The sequence below is a fragment of the Herpailurus yagouaroundi genome, unplaced genomic scaffold, assembly GCF_014898765.1.
Source record: "Herpailurus yagouaroundi ecotype Mexico unplaced genomic scaffold, PumYag 140, whole genome shotgun sequence".
Taxonomy (NCBI): Eukaryota; Metazoa; Chordata; class Mammalia; order Carnivora; family Felidae; genus Herpailurus; species Herpailurus yagouaroundi.
In genome coordinates this window covers 50,445,130-50,468,412 of record NW_024412395.1, presented here as the reverse complement: position 1 = coordinate 50,468,412, position 23,283 = coordinate 50,445,130, and the positions used below count along the sequence as shown (strand labels likewise).

General features: G+C 38.5%; 1 protein-coding gene across 3 annotated transcripts in view; it reads left to right on the top strand.

Annotated features, from left to right (window-relative positions):
- Positions 1-13,132: 13,132 nt before the first annotated feature.
- The window catches only part of ABCB11 (ATP binding cassette subfamily B member 11), a 96,982-nt gene continuing 86,831 nt past the window's right edge, over positions 13,133-23,283 (top strand). For 2 of the 3 annotated variants that reach the window (XM_040475298.1, XM_040475300.1), the window contains exons 1-2: positions 13,133-13,223; positions 22,881-22,983. In XM_040475298.1, coding sequence (XP_040331232.1) covers positions 22,908-22,983 — 76 coding nt within the window. In that variant the 5' untranslated portion in view covers positions 13,133-13,223; positions 22,881-22,907. Of the gene's footprint in view, positions 13,224-22,880; positions 22,984-23,283 lie in introns of those variants that run through there. The other variant, XM_040475299.1, reaches the window with a different exon arrangement.

The following is a 23,283-nucleotide window of genomic DNA, read 5'->3' as shown; positions in this document are numbered from 1 at the left end:
TTAATCACTCTTATTCCATGTTACTTAAAAATGTGACATTTTCTCTGCACTGTTTCAATTCTAAATTGTTATGGCATTTTTCTGCAGGTAAAATTAATAAATAAACAAGGTGAGGCATTTTATCACTGAAAAAGAAAATTGTGACATTTTCAAATGTGTGCCTAGACAAGTCAGTGAGAAGCAATGACTTAGTGAATCAGCTCTAGATAACTCACTGCTTTAAAACTTTAAAGCTAAGTTTCCTGTGTATTAAGTAGTCACCCAGAGTTAGTAAGAGTGGAACTGGGGAGCTCTGAATTGCCATCTCCAAGAAAGCAGTAAAAATAATGTATCTTCAATTTTTTTCCTCAAAGCTATAAGACTAGTTTGCCAACATCTACCTGGATTGACAAGCTTACTGAAAAGAGAGCTGGATTTTGGTTTTATAAGTCTATTGGATTGTTGTTCAAAGACATGATTGACTAATTTGGTAAAACTGGTTCCTTGTTGCCAGGATATATTGTATTAACAATGAATTGCCTTGCATTAAACTAGGGAGTAGCAGATACTTTCTCACACTCATACGCTATTTATAACCACTTGGCGGAGATCATTGTGACCTCTGCTTGACGATGGTTTCCAAGATTTACATATCACTTTAAGAAGGGAGGTGTCCTGGGTGAAGCTACGACTTGAAAACCCAGTCTTCCTAAAGCCTCAGCAGGCTTGTCCCTCTCCAGTGAGAGATGAATTCATTTTACAATTCAAGTGACTGCTCAACGCCATAGGCACAATCTCTTGGTAATGAATGTTGTTCTATAGCATTGTTTTGGATTTTCTTTTTCTTGTTTTTTTTTTCACCTATTCTTCTCCCTTTTCCAGTTACTCATGATTTTTATAGATATATGTCCAACAAGAAGCCTTCAGGGGAAGATGAGAACTAGTACACTCAAAGGTATGAGAAAAGATTTGCTCACAGATGAAATATATATTTTTGTGTCAGTTTTCCTCATTAGAGAGGGAAACAAAAATAGAAATTCTGGCCAAGTACTGAGAGCTGAAGAAGATAAATAGTTGTGGAGTTTAGTGTATTTCATCAGATAATTGTAAGCCACAACTTGCTAAGAGTGTGATGAAGTCTCATTTGGTGTCGTTAATTCTATAGGGGGAAGATAAAATAGCTAACAATATACTGAGGTTACCCAACTCACTATTTTTAACTTTTGTCTCCACAACCATCTTAAAAGAAGCATGAAGACCATCAAGAAGTGCTTTATGAGCCAAATGTTTTACTCTAATGGCCAACCGAGTGGGGTGAGGAGGAGTCCCAGGAGCCAAAGCCAGATGTGACATAGGGTTGGGGCAGACTGTACAAGGACCCAAAGGGGATCTCAAAGACTGTTCAGATTAGAGCCAGCTTTTGGGAGAAGTGGGCCCAGAGGCACAGGTCTGGAGTAGGATGAAGCTACCTCTAGGTTTAGGCTACTGGGCCGTACTACTGAGTAGCAGCTTCAGGGGTTGTCTGCATTTGGATGGACCCGGATTGCAATGCAGACAGACTTCAAATCCATAGTAATATTCCCTGTCATGTCCAAATGAGGGCTCCATAGTTTTTGCACAAACTAGAGCCTCCTGGAAGAAAAGCACTAACTGAACCACAGCTAGCGTTTGGAGAACATTCAAAGCCTGTAGATACATTATCAACAATAGTCAACTATGGAAAGAGCCCAAATGTCCATTGACTGATGAATGGATAGAGAAGATGATGTGATATATACATCTCTCTCTATATATATATATACAAGTAGATATATATATGTATACGTACATCTATCTAATCTATCTATCTATCTATCTATCTATCTATCTATCTATCTATCTATCTACACACACAAGCCATCAAAAAGAATGAAATCTTGCCATTTGCAATGATGTAGGTAGAGCTAGAGTGTATTATGCTAAGTGAAATAAATCATTCAGAAAAATACAAATACCATATGATTTCGCTCACAGGTGGAACTTAAGAAACAAAACAGATGAACATAGGGGGAGGGAGAAAAAGAGAGGGGGAAGCAAACCATAAGAGGCTCTTAACTATAGAGAACAAACTGAGGGTTGATGGAGGGAGGTGAGGGAATGGGCTAAATAGGTGATGGGCATTAAGGAGGGCCCTTGTCATGAGCACGGGGTGTTATTATATAAGTGATGAGTCACTAAATTCTATATCTGACACCAATTTTACCATACATGTTAACTAGAATTTAAATAAAAACTTGAAAAAAACCCAACAAGACCTATAGATATATTTAAAAGATTGTTAGCAGTATAAATTTTATTAAGCATCTTTATAGGCATTAATTTTTGTCATATACTTTATTCTTTTCTTTTAATAAATTATATATGAAAAAGTAGTTTGCTTTTATTGTATACAATTGAGAAGATGAAGAAAAGCACCAAAAAGATAAAACTCATGCATACTCACATTCTTTTTTCTTATTGCATCCTAGTCTTGAATGTTTATTTTTTATTTTTTTTAATTTTATTTTTTTAATTTACATCCATATTAGTCAGCATATAGTGCAATAATGATTTCAGGAGTAGATTTCTTAATGCCCCTTACCCATTTAGCCCACTCCAGCTCCCACAACCCTTTCAGTAACTGTCTGTTTGTTCTCCATAACTAGGAGCCTCTTATGTTTTGCCCCCCTCCCTGCTACTATATTATTTTTGTTTCCCTTCCCCTATGTTCATCTGTCTTGTCTCTTAAAGTCCTCATATGAGTGAAGTCATATGATTTTTATCTTTCTCTGACTAATTTCACTTAGCATAATACCCTTCAGTTCCATCCATGTAGTTGCAAATGGCAAGATTTCATTCTTTTTGATTGCCGAGTAATACTCCATTGTATATATATATACCACATCTTCTTTATCCATTTATCCATTGATGGACACTTGGGCCCTTTCCATACTTTGGCTATTGTTGATAGTACTGCTATAAACATGGGGGTGCAGGGTCTCTTTGAAACAGGGGGTGCAGGGTCTCTTCGTATCCCTTGGATAAATGCCTAGTAGTGCAATTGCTGGGTCATAGGGTAGTTCTAATTTTAATTTTTTGAGGAACCTCCAAACTGTTTTCCAGAGTGGCTGCACCAGCTTGCATTCCCACCATCAATGCAAAAGAGATCCTCTTTCTCCACATCCTCGCCAACATCTGTTGTTGCCTGAGTTGTTAAGGTTAGCCATCTGACAGGTGTGAGGTGGTATCTCATTATGGTTGTGATTTGTATTTCCCTGATGATAAGTGATGTTGAGCATTTTTTCATGTGTCGGTTGGCCATCTGGATGTCTTCTTTGGAGAAGTGTCTATTCATGTCTTTTGTCCATTTCTTCACTGGATTATTTGTTTTTTGGGTGTTGAGTTTGATAAGTGCTTTATAGCTTTTGGATACTAACCCTTTATCTGATATGTCATTTGCAAATATCTTCTCCCATTCTGTCAGTTGCCTTTTAGTTTTGCTGATTGTTTCCTTCGCTGTACAGAAGCTTTTTATTTTGATGAGGTCCCAGTATTTCATTTTTGCTTTTCTTTCCCTTGCCTCTGGAGACGTGTTGAGTAAGAAGTTGCTGCGGGCAAGATCAAAAAGGTTTTTGCCTGCTTTCTCCTCAAGGATTTTAATGGCTTCCTGTCTTACATTTAGGTCTTTCATGATTTTGAGTTTATTTTTGTGTATGATGTAAGAAAGTGGTCTACATTCATTCTTCCACATGTCGCTGTCCAGTTTTCCCAGCATCACTTGCTGAAGAGACTGTCTTTATTCCATTGGGTATTCTTTCCTGCTTTGTCAAAGATTAGTTGGCCATATGTTTGTAGGTCCATTTCTGGGTTCTCTATTCTGTTCCATTGATCTGAGTGTTTTTGTGCCAGTACCATATTGTCTTGATGATTACAGCTTTGCAGTATAGCTTGAAGTCCGGGATTGTGATGCCTCCAACTTCGGTTTTCTTTTTCAAGATTGCTTTGGCTATCCGGGGTCTTTTATGGCTCCATACATATTTTAGGATGATTTGTATTAGCTCTGTGAAGAATGCTGGTGTTACTTTGATAGGGATTGCATTTAATATGTAGATTGCTTTGGGTAGTATTGACATTTTAACAATATTTGTTCTTCCTATCCAGGAGCATGGAATCTTTCTCCATTTTTTTTGTGTCTTCTTCAATTTCTTTCATAAGCTTTCTGTAGTTTTCAGTGTATAGATTTTTCACCTCTTTGGTTAGATTTAGTCCTGGATATTTTATGGTTTTTGGTGCAACTGTAAATGGGATCCATTCCTTGATTTTTCTTTCTGTCGCTTCATTGTTGGCGTATAGGAATGCAATCGATTTCTGTGCATTGATTTTATATCCTGCAATTTTGCTGAATTCATGAATCAATTCTAGCAGTTTTTTTGGTGGAAGATTTTGGGTTTTCCATATAGAGTATCATGTCATCTGCGAAGAGTGAAAGTTTGATCTCCTCCTGGACGATTTGGATGCCTTTTATTTCTTTGTGTTGTCTGATTGAAGAGACTAAGACTTCTAATACTATGTTGAATAACAGTGGTGAGAGTGGACATCCCTGTCTTGTTCCTGACCTTAGGGGGAAAGCTGTCAGTTTTTTCCATTGAGGATGATATTAGCGTTGGGTCTTTTGTATACGGCTTTTATGATCTTGAGGTATGATCCTTCTATCCCTACTTTCTTGAGGGTTTTTATCAAGAAAGGATGCTGTATTTTGTCAAATGCTTTCTCTGCATCTATTGAGAGGATCATATGGTTCTTGTCCTTTCTTTTATTGATGTGATGAATCACATTGATTGTTGTGAGGATATTGAACCAGCCCTGCATCCCAGGTATAAATCCCGCTTGGTCATGGTGAGTAATTTTTTTAATGTATTGTTGGATTCTGTTGGCTAATATCTTGTTGAGGATTTTTGCCTCCATGTTCATCAGGGAAGTTGGTGTATAGTTCTCCTTTTTAGTGGGGTCTCTGTCTGGTTTTGGAATCAAGGTAATGCTGGCTTCATAGAAACAGTTTGGAAGTTTTCCTTCCATTTCTACTTTTTGGAACAGCTTCAAGAGAATAGGTGTTAACTCTTCCTTAGATGTTTGGTAGAATTCCCCTGGAAAGCCATCTGCCCCTGGACTCTTGATTTTTTTTGGAGATTTTTGATTACTAATTCTATATCTTTACTGGTTATGGGTCTGTTCACATTTTCTATTTCTTCCTGTTTCAGTTTTGGTAGTGTATATGTTTCTAGGAATTTGTCCATTTCTTCCAGATTGCCCATTTTATTGTCATGTACTTGCTCATAATATTCTCTTATTATTGTTTTTATTTCTGCTGTGTTGATTGTGATCTCTCCTCTTTCATCCTTGATTTTATTTATTTGGGTCCTTTCCTTCTTCTTTTTGATCAAACTGGCTAGTGGTTTATCAATTTTGGTAATTCTTTCAAAGAAACAGCTTTTGGTTTTGTTGATCTGTTCTACTGTTTTTTTGGTTTTGATAGCATTAATTTCTGTTCTAATCTTTATTATTTCCTGTCTTCTGCTGCTTTTGGCTTTATTTGCTGTTCTTTTTCCCGTTCTTTAAGGCATAAGTTTAGGTTGTGTATCTGAGATCTTCCTTTCTTCTTTAGGAAGGCCTGGATTGCTATATACTTTCCTCTTATGACCACCTTTCCTGTGTCCCAGAGGTTTTGGGTTGTGGTGTTATCATTTTCATTGGTTTCCATGAACTTTTTAAATGTTCTCTTTAACTTCTTGGTTAGCCCATTCATTCTTTCATAGGACGTTCTTTAGTCTCCAAATATTTGTTACATTTCCAATTTTTTTTCTTGTGGTTGATTTCAAGTTTCATAGTGTTGTGGTCTGAAAATATGCACAGTATGATCTCTATCTTTTTGTACTTGTTGAGGGCTGATTTGTGTCCCAGTATGTGGTCTATTCTGGAGAACATTCCATCCGTACTGGAGAAGAATGTATATTCCGCTGCTTGAGGACGAAATGTTCTGAATATATCTGTTAAGTCCATCTGGTCCAGTGTGTCATTCAAAGCCATTGTTTCCTTGTTGATTTTTTGATTAGATGATCTGTCCATTGCTGTGAGTGGGGTGTTGAAGCCTCCTACTATTCTGGTATTACTATCAATGAGTTTCTTTATGTTTGTGATTAATTGATTTATATATTTGGGTGTTGCCACATTTGGTGCATAAATTATTAAAATTGTTAGGTCTTCTTGGTAGATAGACCCCTTAATTATGATATAATGCCATTCTTCATATCTTGATACAGCCTTTATTTTAAAGTCTAGATTGTCTGATATAAGTATGGCTACTCCGGCTTTCTTTTGTTGACCATTAGCATGCTAGATGGTTCTGCATCACCTTACTTTCAATCTGAAGATGTTTTTAGGTCTAAAGTGGTTCTCTTGTAAACAGCATATAGATGGATCTTGTTTTCTTATCCATTCTGTTACCCTATGTCTTTTGATTGGAGCACTGAGTCCATTGATGTTTAGAGTGAGTACTGAAAGATATGAATGTACTGCTATTCTGTTGCTTGTAGAGTTGGAGTTTCTGGTGGGGTTCTCTGGTCCTTTCCAGTCTTGTTTGCTTTTGGTCTTTGTTTGTTTGTTTATTTATTTATTTATCCATCTTTTCTCCCCTCAGAGAGTCCCCCTTGAAATTTTTGCAGGGCTGGTTTAGTGCTCACAAACTCCTTTAATTTTTGTTTGTCTGGGAAACTTTTTACCTCTCTATTTTGAATGACAGCCTTGCTGGATAAAGAATTCTTGGCTGCATATTTTTCTGATTCAGCACATTGAATATATCCTGCCACTCCTTTCTGGCCTGCCAAGTTTCTGTGGATAGGTCTGCTGCAAACCTGATCTATCTTCCCCTGTAGGTTAAGAATTTTTTCCCTTGCTGCTTTCATGATTCTCTTGTTGCCTGAAATTTCTGAATTTGACTATGATATGCTTTGTTGATGGTCAGTTTTTGTTGAATCTAATGGGAGTCCTCTATGCTTTCTGGATTTTGATGTCTGTGTCTTTCCCCACGTTAGGAAAGTTTTCCGCTAAGATTTGCTCTCATAACCCTTCTACCCCTATTTATCTCTCTTCTTCATCTGGACCCCTATGATTCTGATGTTCCTTTTTTAATGAATCACTGATTTCTTTAATTTTTAAATCGTGCTCTTTTGCCTTAATCTCCCTCTTTTTTTCTGCTTCATTATTCTCCATAAGTTTGTCCTCTAAAACTGATTCTCTGTTCTGCCTCATCCTTGCTGCTGTGGCATCCATCTGAGGTTGCAGCTCAGTTGTAGCATTTTCTATTTCATCCGAACTAGCTTTTACTTCTTTTATGTCTGCAGAAAGGGATTCTAATCTATTTTCAACTCCATCTAGTATTCTTATTATTGTGATCCTAAATTCTGGTTCAGACATCTTTCTTGTTTCTGTGTTGGTTAGGTCCCTGGATGTCCTTTCTTCCTGCTCTTTCTTTTGGGGTGAATTCCTTCGTTTCATCATTTTGAAGGCAGAAAAGGAATTAATGAGGTAAAAAAATTAAAATTAAAAAAATTAAAATATTAAACACACACACACACAAAATCAAATAAATGATGCTAGGTCCTAGGTGTGTTTTGATCTGGGTGTTGAAAGGGGCTTGATATATTAGAGAAAAAAGGGGAAAGAAAAAAAGGAAATTGTTTGAAAATTTGAAAAAATGAATAGACTGAAGTAGACTAAAGTGAAATGATGGAAGTGAAATAGAATTTGAAAAAAATTTACACAAAAGTAAAAAAAAAGTAAAAAAATTAAAGAAAAGTATTTTTAATAAAAATTGAAAATAAAAATGAATTTTTTCTCTTTCTGTATTCAAGAAAAAGAAAAGAAACTAATAAGAGAAAAAAGAAAAAAGAAAAAAAAAGAAAGAATATTGAATAGAGGACCAGTGAACAGAGTGAAATACGACTGAAATTACTTCATTTTTCCCTAGAAGTCAAACTGTGAAGTGCTTTATAGTCCATAAACTAAGCAGGCAGAGAGACTTGTGTTCCTGAAGAGCTAGGTTGGCCCAGTTGGGCAAGGATCAGTGTAATGGCTCCATTATCCATTAGATGGCGCTGCTTATCTTACTGGGGTGGATTGTTGTGGCACTTGTAGGTGCATATGCGCATGCTCGAGAGCGTTGAAACTGGTGTCACTCAGCTACCCAGTCTCTAGTATTGGAACTCTGTTCTCCCTGATCAACAATTAGGCACGGTCCTTTGTCTTTGGCTTCTGTCCACTACCCACTTTTGCACTGTCCGTGACCAAGCCCCAGGCAGCACTTCCCTCCTGAGTTTTATCTCAGATGGGACTGTTTTTCCAAACCCCTTACTTCTGAGGGACTGCGGCTTTGACCTGCTCCACCCCTCTGTGGAGGGTCTCACTGAGCAATGGCTGGGTGCTGGCCACACCCAGGAACGTTTGTGGGACTGTGCTGCTGCCAATGCCCAGAGACCGTGGCCAGTTGCCAGCCCACCACAGAAAAAGTTCACAAGATAGTGTAGCAGCAGCATTTCAGGGATTATAGTAAATCACAACACACATCTGGCACCAGGCTTCACCCTTAATGATCTTGTTCTAGCACCAGAGAATGTGGTTGTTCTCCAGGATCCACTGGGGCCCTGCCTTTGGGGGACCCACACAGCCTCTACCAGGTGTCCTCCCAGCCGGGGAACCACCTCTCCCTGTGTGGCCTGAAGAACCCCGGACTCCACTCTGCTCCTGAGTATTCTCCCTTCCCACCAGAGCACCGCCAGGTATTGAGCCGCGGAGTTGCAGACTCTGTGCTGCCCCTGTTTATAGTCTTAATGGAATTTAAACCCTCTCCTTTCTCCTTTCTGCCTTTTTAGTTCAGTCCCTGTGGCTGTTTCCACTTTTCCACTTTCTCTCCAGCTGCTTTTGGGGGGGGGGTGCTTTTCCCGTATTCTCCTCCCCATCTCTGTCCTCTCTCCACATGCAAAAGTAGTTCTCTGTCCTCTGAAGCTTCTCTCTCCCCCAGTTCACCTTTCCATGCTGTGTACCTGCTGAATTCTGTGGTTCAGATTGTGCAGATTGTTGTGTTAATCCTCCAATCAGTTTTCTAGGTGTGTAGGATGGTTTAGTGTTGGTCTGGCTGTATTTCATGGATGTGAGACACACAAAAAACTTCCATGGTATTCTGCCTGCATACTCACGTTCTTATAACTTACAGATAATCAAGTTTACATTTTCATGTTTTTTTCTTCTTTTCGTCTTTTTCATCTTTTTTACGTGTCTACAAAACGAAATGAAGAATATACTGATTTTGGTAGATGCAAAATATACAAAACTCACCTAACTGCCTGCCTGGAGAAGAGTCACAGGATAAGGAAAGTGGAACAGAGAAATGCATAGGTTATTGTTCACAGTGTTCTATTGCACTAATATCAGATCATCCTTGCACAAATGTACAATTTTTTGGATATCATTGACTTATTGGGAAAGGAAAATATGGGCTATTAATTTATCTTATTACAGGTATCAATCATGGGCATCTTTGACTAGGCAGAATGAGATTGAGAAAGTTCACTTAAAAAAATATTAAAGCATGGAGTGCCTGGCTAGCTCAGTTGGTTGAGTGTCCGACTTTGGCTCATGTCATGATCTCACAGTTTGCGGCTTTGAGCCCCATGTCAGGCTCTGTGCTGAGAGCTCGGAGCCTGACACCTGCTTCAGATTCTGTGTCTCCCTCTCTCTCTGCCCCTCCCCCACTTGCTCACTCTCTCTCTGTGTCTCCCCTACTTGCTCACTCTCTCTCTCTCTCTGTCTCTCTGTCTCTCAAAAATAAATAAACATTAAAAAATATATATTCAAGCATGTATTTTTCAGGGCAGAGTCAGCCAGACTCATGGTGCAGTATGATTAAGGAGGATACCTAATCATTAGCTTGGGGCATGTTGGATCTGGGGTGAATATCCACATGCCATCCAGATAGACTGAAATCTCAGACTCAAACTAAACTTTACTCATTTTAGGGCATAATCCCTCACGGGTCAGATCAACTGTTTTCTGACACCCGTGCTGCCAGAGGAGTCATTGCCCTGCCCTCATATCCAAAACATTTTCTTTCCCACAGGCAGCCTATTTTCCCAGGATTTATGGCACAGGTAATTGCTGGTAGATTCATCACCCTGTAAAGATGGTATTACTACTTCCATTTTACAGATGAAGAAACTGAGGCTAGTGGAGTTTAAGTAACCTGCCCAAAGTCACATAGCTGGGAAGTGAATTCAAATCATTGTGATTCCAAAGTCCATCTCTCTCTCTCTCTCTCTCTTTTTTTTTTTAAATCTAATTTAGTTACTGTATAGTGTAATAGTGATTTCAGGAATAGAATTTAGTGAGTCATCACTTACATATAACACCCAGTGCCCTCCTTAATGTCCATCACCCACTTAGCCCATCCCCTCACCCAACACCCCGCCAGCCATCCCTCAGTTTGTTCTCTGTATTTAAGGGCCTATTATGGTTTGTCTCCCTCTCTGTTTTTATCTTATTTTTTGCTTCCCTTCCCCAATGTTCATCTGATTTGTTTCTTAAATTCTACATATGGGTGAAATCAGATGGTATTTGTCTTTCTCTGACTTATTTCACTTAGCATAATACACTCTAGTTCCACCCACGTTGTTACAAATGGCAAGATTTCATTCTTCATGATCGCCGAGTAATATTCCATTGGATATACAGATCTATCTTTCTATCCATCTATATCATCTACTTGTAGATGTAGATAGATGGATAGATAGATAGATAGATAGATAGATATCACATCATCTTCTTTATTCATTTATCAGTCAATGGACATTTGGGCTCTTTAAATAGTTTTCCCAGGGCTTTTGCACTTACTGTTCCCCTAGAAATTCATGTACTTGCTCCCTCACCTCAGGTTATTCTTCAAATGTTACCTTCTTCAACCACCTGCTTTAAAATGGCAACACACCTGCTCACCTCACAAACACACATACACATACCCCCATCATATTCTTTTCCATAGCATTTATCACCATCTGCATGTATGTTGCGCTTATTGTTTACTATCTACCTCTCCTTTCCCCCACACCTGAATATAGGATTCTTGAGGGCAGGAATTCTCAACTGTTTTGCTCATTCTTGTATCCCAGAGGTTAGAAGAGTATTTGGCACGTAGTAAGCACTCAAAAAGTGCTTCAGTTGAGGCTTTAACTGGAGGACAGCAGGGACCACAGCCCTACATGTTTTTAAACCATAAACCATAAAGAAAACTCACCTACTGCTAAAACAAAATAGGAATGATTAACTTGGTATTCATCCTGCCCTAGCTGGTCAGGGAGCCAGAGTTGAAGGAACGGAGGAAGATGTTACTAAACCTCGAAGGGGTTCAGAACACGTTGTTGTTCCGTCCTCAGTTTTTGCATCTACAGGATGAGGTGGTTGAACAGAACATCTGCAATATTGTTTACAACTCTAACACTCTATTTTTATTATCTCTCTTCACATCTACATGCCAAACAAAGAAAAAACTTAGGACACTAGGACCAATGAGAAGCTCATTTTCACCCTGTGGGTGTCATCAACAATTTTACCAGAACAAAGGTCACAAAATTCTACTGAGAATCTTCTCCCAGCCAAAGCTACAATCTCACAGCTGTGCTGTCTTTTTGGGTTTGTGTAGAACAAATTTCTTTTTCCTAGGTCCTAACTGGTGCCAAACCCAATATTACATTTGCATTGACTCGGACGTCAACTTGTCCCAGGACTTGTCAAACCAGTTCAGATGGAGGGAATATCTTAGAAACCTTTCTTGTGTTTGCTGCCCTTGATATATTGAAATTTTAACATATACATATAATAACATACAAAATTTGGAGCTAAATCATAAACCATTGTATATGCAGGTTTCAGTAGAGACAAATAGAAGATACTGAATTTTTAAAGAGTTTATGGCAGAAAAACTTTAAATTAAGAAAATTTGATCTTATCATTGATTTGATCTTATTTTCTTCAAACTGAGAAGCACTGGCCCATCACCTGCATTTCAGAGCCTGGGCTGGAAGGTCAGCATAGAGTGGTATAGAGCATAGACTCTACACCTATTGGTTGTAGACTTTGGGTGGGTTATTTAACCTCTCTGTGCTTCATTTCTCTTAACTATAAAATGGAGGTAATGATGATAGCACCTAACTCCTATGGTTTTTGAGGAATCCAAATAAGGAGGTACAAAATAGACTCTTCAACTGAGCCAGGTACCCAACAAAGGCTTGACCAGCATTGGCTATTATTACTCATCACTGGAGACCACAGTGAGGTGCTCTTAGGAAACGGTTAACTCAGTCAGGGAGAGAGAGAAAAAATAAGAGCGTTTGAGAAAAATGTTGGAATTAACAAGAAGGGAGAGGAACAGGTACGGACAGCACAAAGCCGCTGGAGAAGCCACATATGTTTATTTGACTTGGATTTCTGTTAGTTTAAACCTTTAAAAAAATCATTTATCTGGTGGGTAGAGCCTGAGGTTGTTGACTGTTGAGGCCAGGGTGCAAGGGTCGTGTGAGCCCTCAGAGTTTTGAGCAAAAAGGCTATTTCACGTGTTCTTTCAAGTCATCTATCTCCACGCAATTCTGGGGCTGGGTCAGGAATATCAGGGGCCTGCAACGTAAGGACTTTCCAAGAGTAATCTTTCAAATTGAGGGGAAAAGTTTAAAGTTGTTTTTTTTTTTGTTTTTTGTTTGGTTTTGGTCTGGTTATGTTTTAAAGTAATTTCTTAAGACCAAGGGCTTATGAGAAGAAATGATGTAGCCAGAATCACAACGCTCTTGCAGGGTGTGGGGGGACGGGGTACCAGTGTCTTGCGCCTCCTTTCAAGTGAATCCACACCTTCCAAAGCCTGTTGAAGCCCTCAGCTGGCTTCCTAAGCCCACTGTGTGTTTGGGGTTATTGTTTTGAGTGTATTCAACCTTTCCTCAGATGTCACTGAACTGTGCTTAGACTGGCCTTCAGGGCATTGACCCGTCAGCAAATAGATAATGTTTTAGAAAAAGCTTGAATTCTGTTCAGTGTTTAGCAATGATGAAAACTGAAGTTGGAAAAGGTTGTAAAACCTTTGACTCTCCACGGTAGAGTCTGTTGTTTTTCTGGCTTCCTCAAGTCCTCGCTCACAGGTAAGTGACTTCTATTCTTTACAGCATTTGAGGACCATGTTCTGCAAGTCCATTTCCTCCAAGTTTTACTTTGTGGGGTATTGTGTTTCTGATTCACTAAAGGCTATCCTCTTGTCATGCAATAAACAGTACCATAATGCTTGGATAAGAACTTGCAGAATATATTAGTAATTTAATAATATATTATACAATATGGGCGACTCTTGGTTGCTGTCTCATTTATAGCAATGTTACTCTATGCATCAATTGTTTTGAGAGAGAGAGAGTGTGTGTGTGTGTGTGTGTGTGGTGCAAATGGATGAATGGATTGAATAATGTGCCCAAAGTAAAAATGCTAGTGAGCTGTTTTGTCTTGGGTTTATGAAAGTGCAATTCTGTTTGCACTGATAACCACAAATCCCATCTGGAAAGCTGGTGCTGTTTTAATACAGAACTATGCCAACTTCATCTTTTCTCCAACACCATGCTTATATCCCTCATTCTCCCAGTTTTCAATAATTTAGATACTAAAAAATATGAGCTCTGGATGTATGGCTAGAGGGGGAAACATTGATTTCTAGAAACTAATTTCCATTTTTAGGTTTCTCTAGCCAGTAGAACTCACATGTTGTGGATGATTTGAACACATCAATCAAATATTATTCATGTTGAAGACTGGGAATAAGGTGTGGTAATTCCAAATGTTTTGAGGGAAGAATAGTTAACTAGATATATTAGAGACAAATTATAATGACTCTACAAAAAACTCTAATAGTGGTTATTTTACTAAGTTTTTAAAGTATTAGCTTATTTATAGGCTCTTGTTTAATAAAGTTTCTTTCTGTGTGCAGCCACAACCCCCACCTCACCCCCACACCCCTACCCCACCACTCCAGACTTGACTACCCTCCTCCTGTGCCCTGTAACACTCTGTAATTATCTCTGGAGGCTGCATTTCCCTACCTGGGAGTTACCGTTCACATGCCCTTTACCCCACTTGATTGTAAGCCCCTTGAATAATTTGTGTGTCTTCCTACTAAGAGTAATGGTGACAAATATTTACTGATGAATGCTTGAAATAGATTATGAAGTAGTGTAGGAAAAAAAAAAATTGCCCAGTCCGCGGTTTTAAAAGACACTGAAATTACTAAAAACAAAACAAAACAAAACAAAACAAAACAAAATGCCTGAGTTCTATTGCAAGAATCAAGTGTTAGAGTTGTGTGTTGCTTTGTGCAGATGGGAGAACTATGCACATAGAAACCAAGACAGACTGGGAGTAACTTTGAAATTAAACTCTCTCTTCTTCTAGAGCAATTCTTTAGTTCTCCATTTAATTTCTTTCCCATGTTCATCAGCTGTGGCCCTTGGGGCTAAAGGGGTCTCATTTTTATCCCGTCTCTGGAGATGTCTTCCATGTTGTTGACACACACCATCGTGCCACAACCTGCTTATCTGCCAAGCAGTGGTTTTCTATTTGTCTTGCTCCTTAGCATAAACTAATATTTCTATCCTCCTTTTTTTAATGTTTATTTATTTTTGAGAGAGAGAGAGAGAGAGAGAGAGAGAGAGAGAGAGAGAGAGAGAATGAGTAGGGCAGGGGCAGAGAGAGAGGGAGACACAGAATCCAAAGCAGGTTCCAGGCTCTGAGCTATCAGCCCAGAGCCCAATGTGGGGCTCAAACTCATGAAACATTAGATTATGACCTGAGCCAAAGTCAGACACTTAACCGACTGAGCCACCCAGGATCCCCTATTTCTTTCTTCCTTTTAATGATCCTTGGGAGAAAACCCAAGGTTTGCTGGGTTTGATAACAACAAAAGTGCTCTACCTGCATTGCAACATGTCAGCAGTGACGGACATTTTAAGGGCTTTAAGAAATCTGAATTGGTGGCCAAGGAAGTGACTTCCAGAGTCAAGAGGAGCAAGAGAAATTCCGCTTTTCTCTCCAAGCAGCTCAGGGAAGGGCAGTGTGTGGTGCTGGCGATCTTGAAAGCTTTTACACAAGGGAAGTCCTGGCAAAAGAAAAACCAAGGAGAATATTCACAATATGATGTGGGGTGGGGTGTAGGCCACTCCTGATCCTGGCCTCGTACCCCTCGCTATCCTTCCGGCTCCTCAATGGCTGTTAGGGCATTTAGATCCTCCTCACTGTGTTGACATGGATGTGGAAAAACCTCAGCCTCTTCCTTCTGAATTCAGTCTAGATCAACATGCTTCAAAAATAGTATTTGGGAGAAAATGAAATGGAAAGCAGAACAAATCTCCTCAGAGACAATTGGAAACTAGAACACTGATAGAGTAGAGAAGTCATCTCCTAAAGTGACAAGAGCCTGGGCACCAGTGGCTTGGCTGTGTGGCACCACAAGCCTATTTCTTTTGGTCACCTGAGGCCTATCTGCCCAGGAGTGAGATGAACTGTGTGGTTCTTGCCCTGGTAAATGAAGGCGCCCACTGCTTGGCCTGGAGGAATTTCTGCTCATCCCAAACATATTTCCTAGTCCCTCTGGGTGTGGGCTCTCAAGTTCCAAGCCTTATCAGAGTGTTGGCCTTTTCAAAAAGAATAAATATGATCATATCTCTATCTTGCCTAAAAGTGTATATCTGTTCCATTGCCATTGGGATAAGGTCCCACATCCTCAATGTTAAAGATGAGGCCCGGGGGGCGCCTGGGTGGCGCAGTCGGTTAAGCGTCCGACTTCAGCCAGGTCACGATCTCGCGGTCCGTGAGTTCGAGCCCCGCGTCAAGGCTCTGGGCTGATGGCTCGGAGCCTGGAGCCTGTTTCCGATTCTGTGTCTCCCTCTCTCTCTGCCCCTCCCCCGTTCATGCTCTGTCTCTCTCTGTCCCAAAAATAAATAAACGTTGAAAAAAAAAATTAAAAAAAAAAAAAAAAAAAAGATGAGGCCCGGAGGAATCCACCAGCCACATCCTTCAGAGACATCCATCCACTTTTCCTCACACTGGCTGGACATTCTTCCATCTTGAACCTATGTGCTGTCTCCTGGGTCTGGACCTTTTCATGTGCTCTTCCCTGCTAGAATGCTTTTCTCTCTCTTGTTTCCTTGGGTAACTTGTCTTCATCTCCTATGTCCCATACTAAAAATGTGCTGAATTCATACCCCCCACCCCACCTCAGCTCTCTGGACAAGGGCAGGGCCTCTGCCTCATGGTGTAGGAGACACCCATGCTTCCTCTTCTCTCCCATGCTTGTAATTTTTTATGTGGCACCTGTCTTCCCTGCCCCACTATAAGTTTTATGAGAACAGGGCAGGTTGGAGGTCTGGTGCTGCATATGATTTTTAGGTGGGTAAATCAGGTCCTTCATTATTTCTCCCCAGGCATCAGGCTGTCCTGAACTGGCCTCATAATACAGGAGTCAGCAAACATTTTTTCTAGAAGGCTAGAAAGTAAATGTTTTAGGCACTGATGGTGGTTGGGAGGTGGGGGAGATGTGCGTATAGTCTCTGTCACAGCTACTCACTTCTGCCATTGTAGCACAAGAACAATCAAAAATAAAATGGAAACTAATGGGCATTATTGTGTTCCAATAAAGCTTTATTTATAAAAACAGGCAGTGGGCCTAATGTCCCTATTGTAGTTGTATCTTCAGGCAGGAAGGATTCCAGCTTCTGGGAGAACTATTCTCATCCCTGACCTGTTTTGTTTCTTTTCTTTTTCTTTCTTTCTTTTTCTTTCTTTCTTTCTTTTTTTCTCTTTCTTTCTTTCTTTCTTTCTTTCTTTCTTTCTTTCTTTCTTTTTTTCTCTTTCTTTCTTTCTTTTTCTTTCTTTCTTTCTTTCTTTCTTTTTCTCTTTCTTTCTTTCTTTCTCTTTCTTTCTCTCTCTTTCTTTCTTGCTTTCCTTCTTTCTTTCTTTCTTTCCTTCCTTCTTTCTTTCTTTCTCTTTCTTTCTTTCTTTCTTTCTCTCTTTCTTTCTTTCTTTCTTTCTCTTTCTTTCTTTCTTTCTTTCTTTCTTTCTTTCCTTCTTTCTTTCCTTCTTTCCTTCTTTCTCTTCTTATTCAGTTCTCCTGCAGCATCAATAGTCATGCTGGTGTCTTGAAGTCACACTTAGCAACCTTGGTGTAATGGCCCATGGTGGGCACTGACACTTTGTATTCTTTGGATTTTTTTATTTGTTCCTGACATGGCTATAGAACTCTATCTCCTCCAGTTTTGACAACCTCAGGCCCTCCATGGCACTGCTTACTTATCCCTCTTTCTGAGGTCTGTCGATGTCCTAGGTTCTCTCAGGGAATTCATTCAGGTGTTGGTCTCTGTGTCCTCTCTCTCCTTCCCAACAGTGTCTTCCAGAATATTGTTGCTAGTGTTCTTTTTTTTTCCTTTTTTTGTTTTTAATTTTTTAAAATGTTTTTATTTATTTTTGAGAGAGAGAGAGAGAGAGAGAGAGAGAGAGAGAGAGAGAGAGCACAAGTGGCAGGGGAGGGGGGACAGGGAGGAAGAGAGACACAGAATCCAAAGCAGGCTTCAGGCTCTGCACTGTCAGCACAGAGCCTGATGTAGGGCTTGAATGCACGAGTCATGAGATCATGACCTGAGCTAAAGTCGGACACCCGACTGAGCCACCCAGGTGCCCCATTGCTAGTGTTCTAACATACACATATCTGTGATGTATCTACCAATAAAGGTCAGGAGACTGTCCTCTGTGTTGATAAGATTACACATTTTATCAAAGAAAAGAAAACTTCAAGCTTGGATAGTTATACAGAAGCACAGATTGTCTGCACATAGACCACATGCCATTTAGCAGAGAGGGGGCAGTGGTGTTGGCATGGACAGTTAAAAATTCTTGGGGTTTTCACAATTAGGTAATCAAGGTCTGCCAGGCAGTGCTTAGAAATCTTGATTTCCAACTTTTAATTCCTAGATTTTCTAAGTTTATTGGAAGACCATCTTTCTGGAGGACTTGAAAATTCTCAAAATGTTTCCAAAGAGATTTTTTTGGAGATTAAAGTAATTTACTTTATGAAAATACAGAGTAAAAATGAAATAGCATGCATGGTACCTTATTTTTAATTCTGAGTTCTTTTGTGTAAAAGTAAAAATTTGTTAATGTAAGTTAAGATACCTTAATTAAAACTTCCTGCATCATATTATACCCAAGAACCCTTCACATGCTTCAGGAAGCTCAAGACCAAATTTCTAATTTAGGTGCTATAGGTAACAGCTGAGGGAGTAGAATTAGATGATATTACATCTGCTTATATTAGTGGGGAGAATGTGACAAAACACCATAGCCTTCTTAAATCATGGAATGTACCAGGTGAGGAGGAAGACACATTCTCGTGACCCTGTGAAACAAACTTGTTTATCACTGAAAACTAGATTCCCACTGTGTTGCTAGGGTTCCAAAAACTGGCCAAGATATTCTCCATTATCTGCTATGCCTCCCAGGACCTTATCTAATAAAAAGGGAACTAACCAGTAGGAGAAAACCTGGTCTAATGATACCAGTGTTTCATTCTACATTTATAATGATACGAGGCAATTCATCTAACATCTCATTGTGGAAACAGTGCCTTTCCTGGAAAATATCACAAGCAAGGCTTTTGTTTACTCATTCTAGTAATTTTGGTATCTCATTGCACTTTCCCAAACAGCATTATAAAAATGCCATTGTCTTTGTGGGTGTATGCAAGTAATAAACTGTTTCAACACAATGGTCTTCAAAAGTCATCACTGCCACTCCTGAACTGGGCAGAAATAAGGCAACTAGCTTCCATTTCTGATTGAGCAAACCAACCAAAGGCCCAAGAAGCAGCAGCTCTAGTATGCAAGGACAGGAAAGGATGGATGTTCCAGCTAAAGTAAAAGAGCTAATTCTTCCTTTACTGGCCTTCAAAAAAATCGATTAATTTTTTACTCAGGTGTATTTGACATACAACATTGCATAAGTTGAAGGTGTACAACTGGTTGCTTTGATACATTTATATATGTCTATATGATTACCACCATAGCTTTAGTGAACACCTCCATCATGTCACATAATTATCATTTCTTTTTTATGGTGATAACACTTAAGATACAGCCTCTTAACAATTCCAAAACATACAATATAGTATTGTTAACTATAATCACTATGTTGTGCATTAGATCTCCAGAACTTTCTCATCTTCCAGCTGCAAGCTTGTACCCTTAAACATCTTCCCAATTCCTCCACCTCTCAGCCTCTAGTAACCACCATTCTACTCTTTATTTCTACATGTTTAGCTTTTATAGATTCCACATATAGGCAATGTCATACAATATTTATGTTTCTCTGTCTGGCTTATCTCATTGAACATAATGCCCTCAAGGTCCATCCATGTTGTCACAAATGATAGAATTCCCTTCTTTCATATGGTTAAATAATATTCCATTGTATATACATGGATATATACATAGTTTTTTATATATGCTGTGTATGTGTGTGTATACATATATATGTATATACTACATCTTTTTTTCCCATTTATCCATTGATGGGCATTTAGGTTATTTCTATATCTTGGCTATTGTGAATAATGCTGCAATAAACACAAGAATGTGGATATCTCTTCAATATCCTATTTTAAATTCCTTTGTGTATATACTCAGAAACGGGATTTCTGGATCATTTGATAGTTGTTATTTTTAATTTCTTAAGGAACCTCCATACTGATTTCCATAGTGGCTAAACCAGTTTGCATTCTTCTCAACAGTGCAGATGGGTTGCCTTTTCTCCAAATCACCACTGACACTTGTTCTTTCTTGTCTTCTTGTGATAGCCATTCTAACAGATGTGAGGTGGTATGTCATTATGGTTTTGATTTACATTTTCCTGATGATGAGTGATGTTGAGCATCTTTTCATGTACCTGTTGACCATTTGTATGTCTTTTTTAGAAAAACGTCTATTTAGTTTCTCTGCCCTCGGTTTCTCTGCCTCTTTGCTTTATTCAGGACTTCAAAGGATTGAATAATGTCCATCTGCACTGGTAAGGGTAATCTACAGATTCAAATGCTAATCTCTTCTGGAAACACCACCAATGACATATCCAAAAATAATGCTTTGCCAGCTATCTGGCATCCCTTAGCCCCCTCAAATTGATACATAAAATTAACCATACCACCAATCTCAGACAAAGTCACTCTGAAACCAGGATAAAAATGAAACAAAGCAAGACCAGTCTATAATTTTGCTCATGCACAGGCAAAAATAAAGTCATTGTGCAAAACTACCAAACATCCCTGTCTCTTGCTATATAAGTGACTATTTCTTTACCCAATCATGAAATTGCTCTGGCTTTCTGACAACATTCAATCTAGAGCAGATGCCTACTTTCTTGAATCCTCTCCCAAATCACCTAATTGAAGCCCACTTCCTATGATAGGTTCATCCTAAAACCCTCTTACTGAGACACCCTGTGGTCCCTACCATGTGTTCTCCCTCACTGCAATGAATAATACATTCAGATTGTTCAACTACAGTTGTGTTCTCAGTGGTCTTCTGCTACAGGTCAATGCTACAGGGAGGAAATCCATGCTATGTGTGAATTTTTGTGTTTGAAAACATTACTCTTTAATAGTAAATTAGAGATCACAAAAATCATTGCATTCAGAAAGAAGCAAAATGCAAACAAACCTAATATGAAAACAAATGTATGGAATTGGTGGAGGATCAGAGACGGACAATGAAAAGAGTAGGTTGGTTGACCATCATTCTCTTCCTTAATAGAGGGTGCCTTACTACAAGTGACCCCAGAGGGAGGGTGGGAAGTAGGGCAAGGGAGAGAGTCTCTAGGCTTGAAGGCCAAAAGGAACTTTAGCTGTCTTCTCCCTTTGGACCAGCTGATGTACAGACTCAGTTTCATATCATTTTCATACTAGTCCCGCAAGGTACATCTTATCACCATCACCATCACTGACTTGAATGATGGAGAATTCAGAGCCTGGAGAGAGGTTAAAAAATGTTTTCAACAACATAGAGTGAGACCACAGGATCAGTGAGACTCTGAAGTTCACAGGCAAGACACTACACCACTGGGGTCTAAATGCTGTCAAATATTTGCACACCAGTGGAAAGAAACCTTTTTAAATGAAGAGCTAAGCCAGGAAAAAAATAATTGATTTTTTAAATCAATTTTTTAAAATTGATAAAATTTTTTAAATTGATTTAAAAAATAACTGATTTTTTAAAGTCTTATTTTAAAATTAGGAGACTCAGTATTATAAATATTCTAAAGATTTATTTTCTCATTATCAAAGAATTTCTTTGCTTTCTGAAAAACAAATTTTTGTTAAAATTTCAAAAATGATATAACCAGTGAACATTGCATTCTCTGCATTGAGAATATATTCTCAAAATACTGAGCAAATTTTGTTGTTGAATAAAAGAATTTTGAATCTGCTTCATGTAGTTTTTTTTATCTTTACTGACCTCATAAACTATTTAATTAAATAATATTTCTCACTCTATTTCTTAATGTTGAATTTATCTTTAAAGTTTATTTTTTAAAATCACGTTGATAGGTACCATTACATTGATAGTACCTTTGATATGATGTCATGAGAAGGGTACTTTACCTCTGTGGTTTTCCTCCCTAAAATACACAACCCATATCTAATCCTAAGAAAAATATCAGATAAGTCCCACTTTAGGAGACAGCCTGCAAAATAACGGTTCAATACTCCTCAAAACTGTCAAGGTCTTCAAAAACAAGGAAAGTACAAGAAGTTGTGAGAGCCAAGAGGAGCTTAAGGAGAGATAATGAATCAACATAATGTCTTCCCTCTACATCTTCACAATACTTTGCACTGTTAATCTTTGCCAGTATCTCATTTAAAGGGTTTAGTGTTCTTTGCCAATCATTACCCAAAATCTATTCATTGGAGTTGCAGATAATGATTTCTCTAGTTTTATAGTATTTTACAAATCAGTAATGGATATTGATTTTTGTTGAATACTTTTTCTGCATCTATCAAAATGATCAAGTTTTTTCACATTGAACAATCATTGCATTCCTGGAATCAACATTGTTCATTATATTTTTTTCATGAACTGCTGAATTATACTTAACATATTTAACAATTTTAAATCTATTTTCAAAAGCAATTATAATTCTATTTTTCTTATATCATTCTTGTTTGTTTTGATGTCAAGTTTACACTTGTTTTGTAAAATGAGTGGGTAGCTGTTCCTCTGGTCCATGCCAGACTCACCATATCCTCGATCTAGGAGTTGCATTTACAAAGAAGCACTGAAGGCTACCCACCAGTATTTAGGTGTAGTTGGTTCAGTACAGTGACCCAAGAATGTCACCTGTTGGTTGTGTAGTGCCAGTGGTTTTTATTTTTACTCATGAAAGAAAGAAAGAAAGAAAGAAAGAAAGAAAGAAAGAAAGAAAGAAAAAAGGAAGAAAAGGGAGGGAGGGAGGGAGAGAGGGAGGAAAAACGAGCAGAAAGAACAAATAAATAAAAAGCAACTATCCATTCATCAGATAGAGAGAGCCATAATCAATGGTTTGGCTTTATCTTTCCTAATAATTAGGCTCTTTCATGGAGTTATTAACCAATTAAAAATATGATTTTTAGTGAAGATTTAGATTGTTAGTGATGGTTATTTCTTGTACCAAATTGTTCTTTCATTTGGCTATTTTGTTTAAGAAGAGAAAAAAATAATTGCAATGATTATTTTGTTTTATAGGGCTATTGGCTGCAGATTGCAATTACCATGTCTGACTCAGTAATTCTTCGCAGTGTGAAGAAATTTGGAGAGGAGAATTATGGTTTTGAGTCAGACAGATTATGTAAGTGGCCCTTTTCTCTTACTGTCTCTTATATAAAAAGAGGTTAGAACAAAAGTAGACAAGCTAGTGAAGTTTCAAGGGGCAGAGAAGAATCAACAATATGTAGAACCATTATGGGATGCATTTCTTACCCACAAATCGGTAGTTCTCTCCAGAATCCGTGTTATGGAATGTCTGAAAGTGCTAAGTAAAAATGCACAAAGTGTGGGTAAATGAAAGTATCTCCTCTACAAATATCTCTTTTTTAGTAGAGTAGGGTTCCAGCATTGGTTATTATTATTGCCTTTATTCAGCTATTAT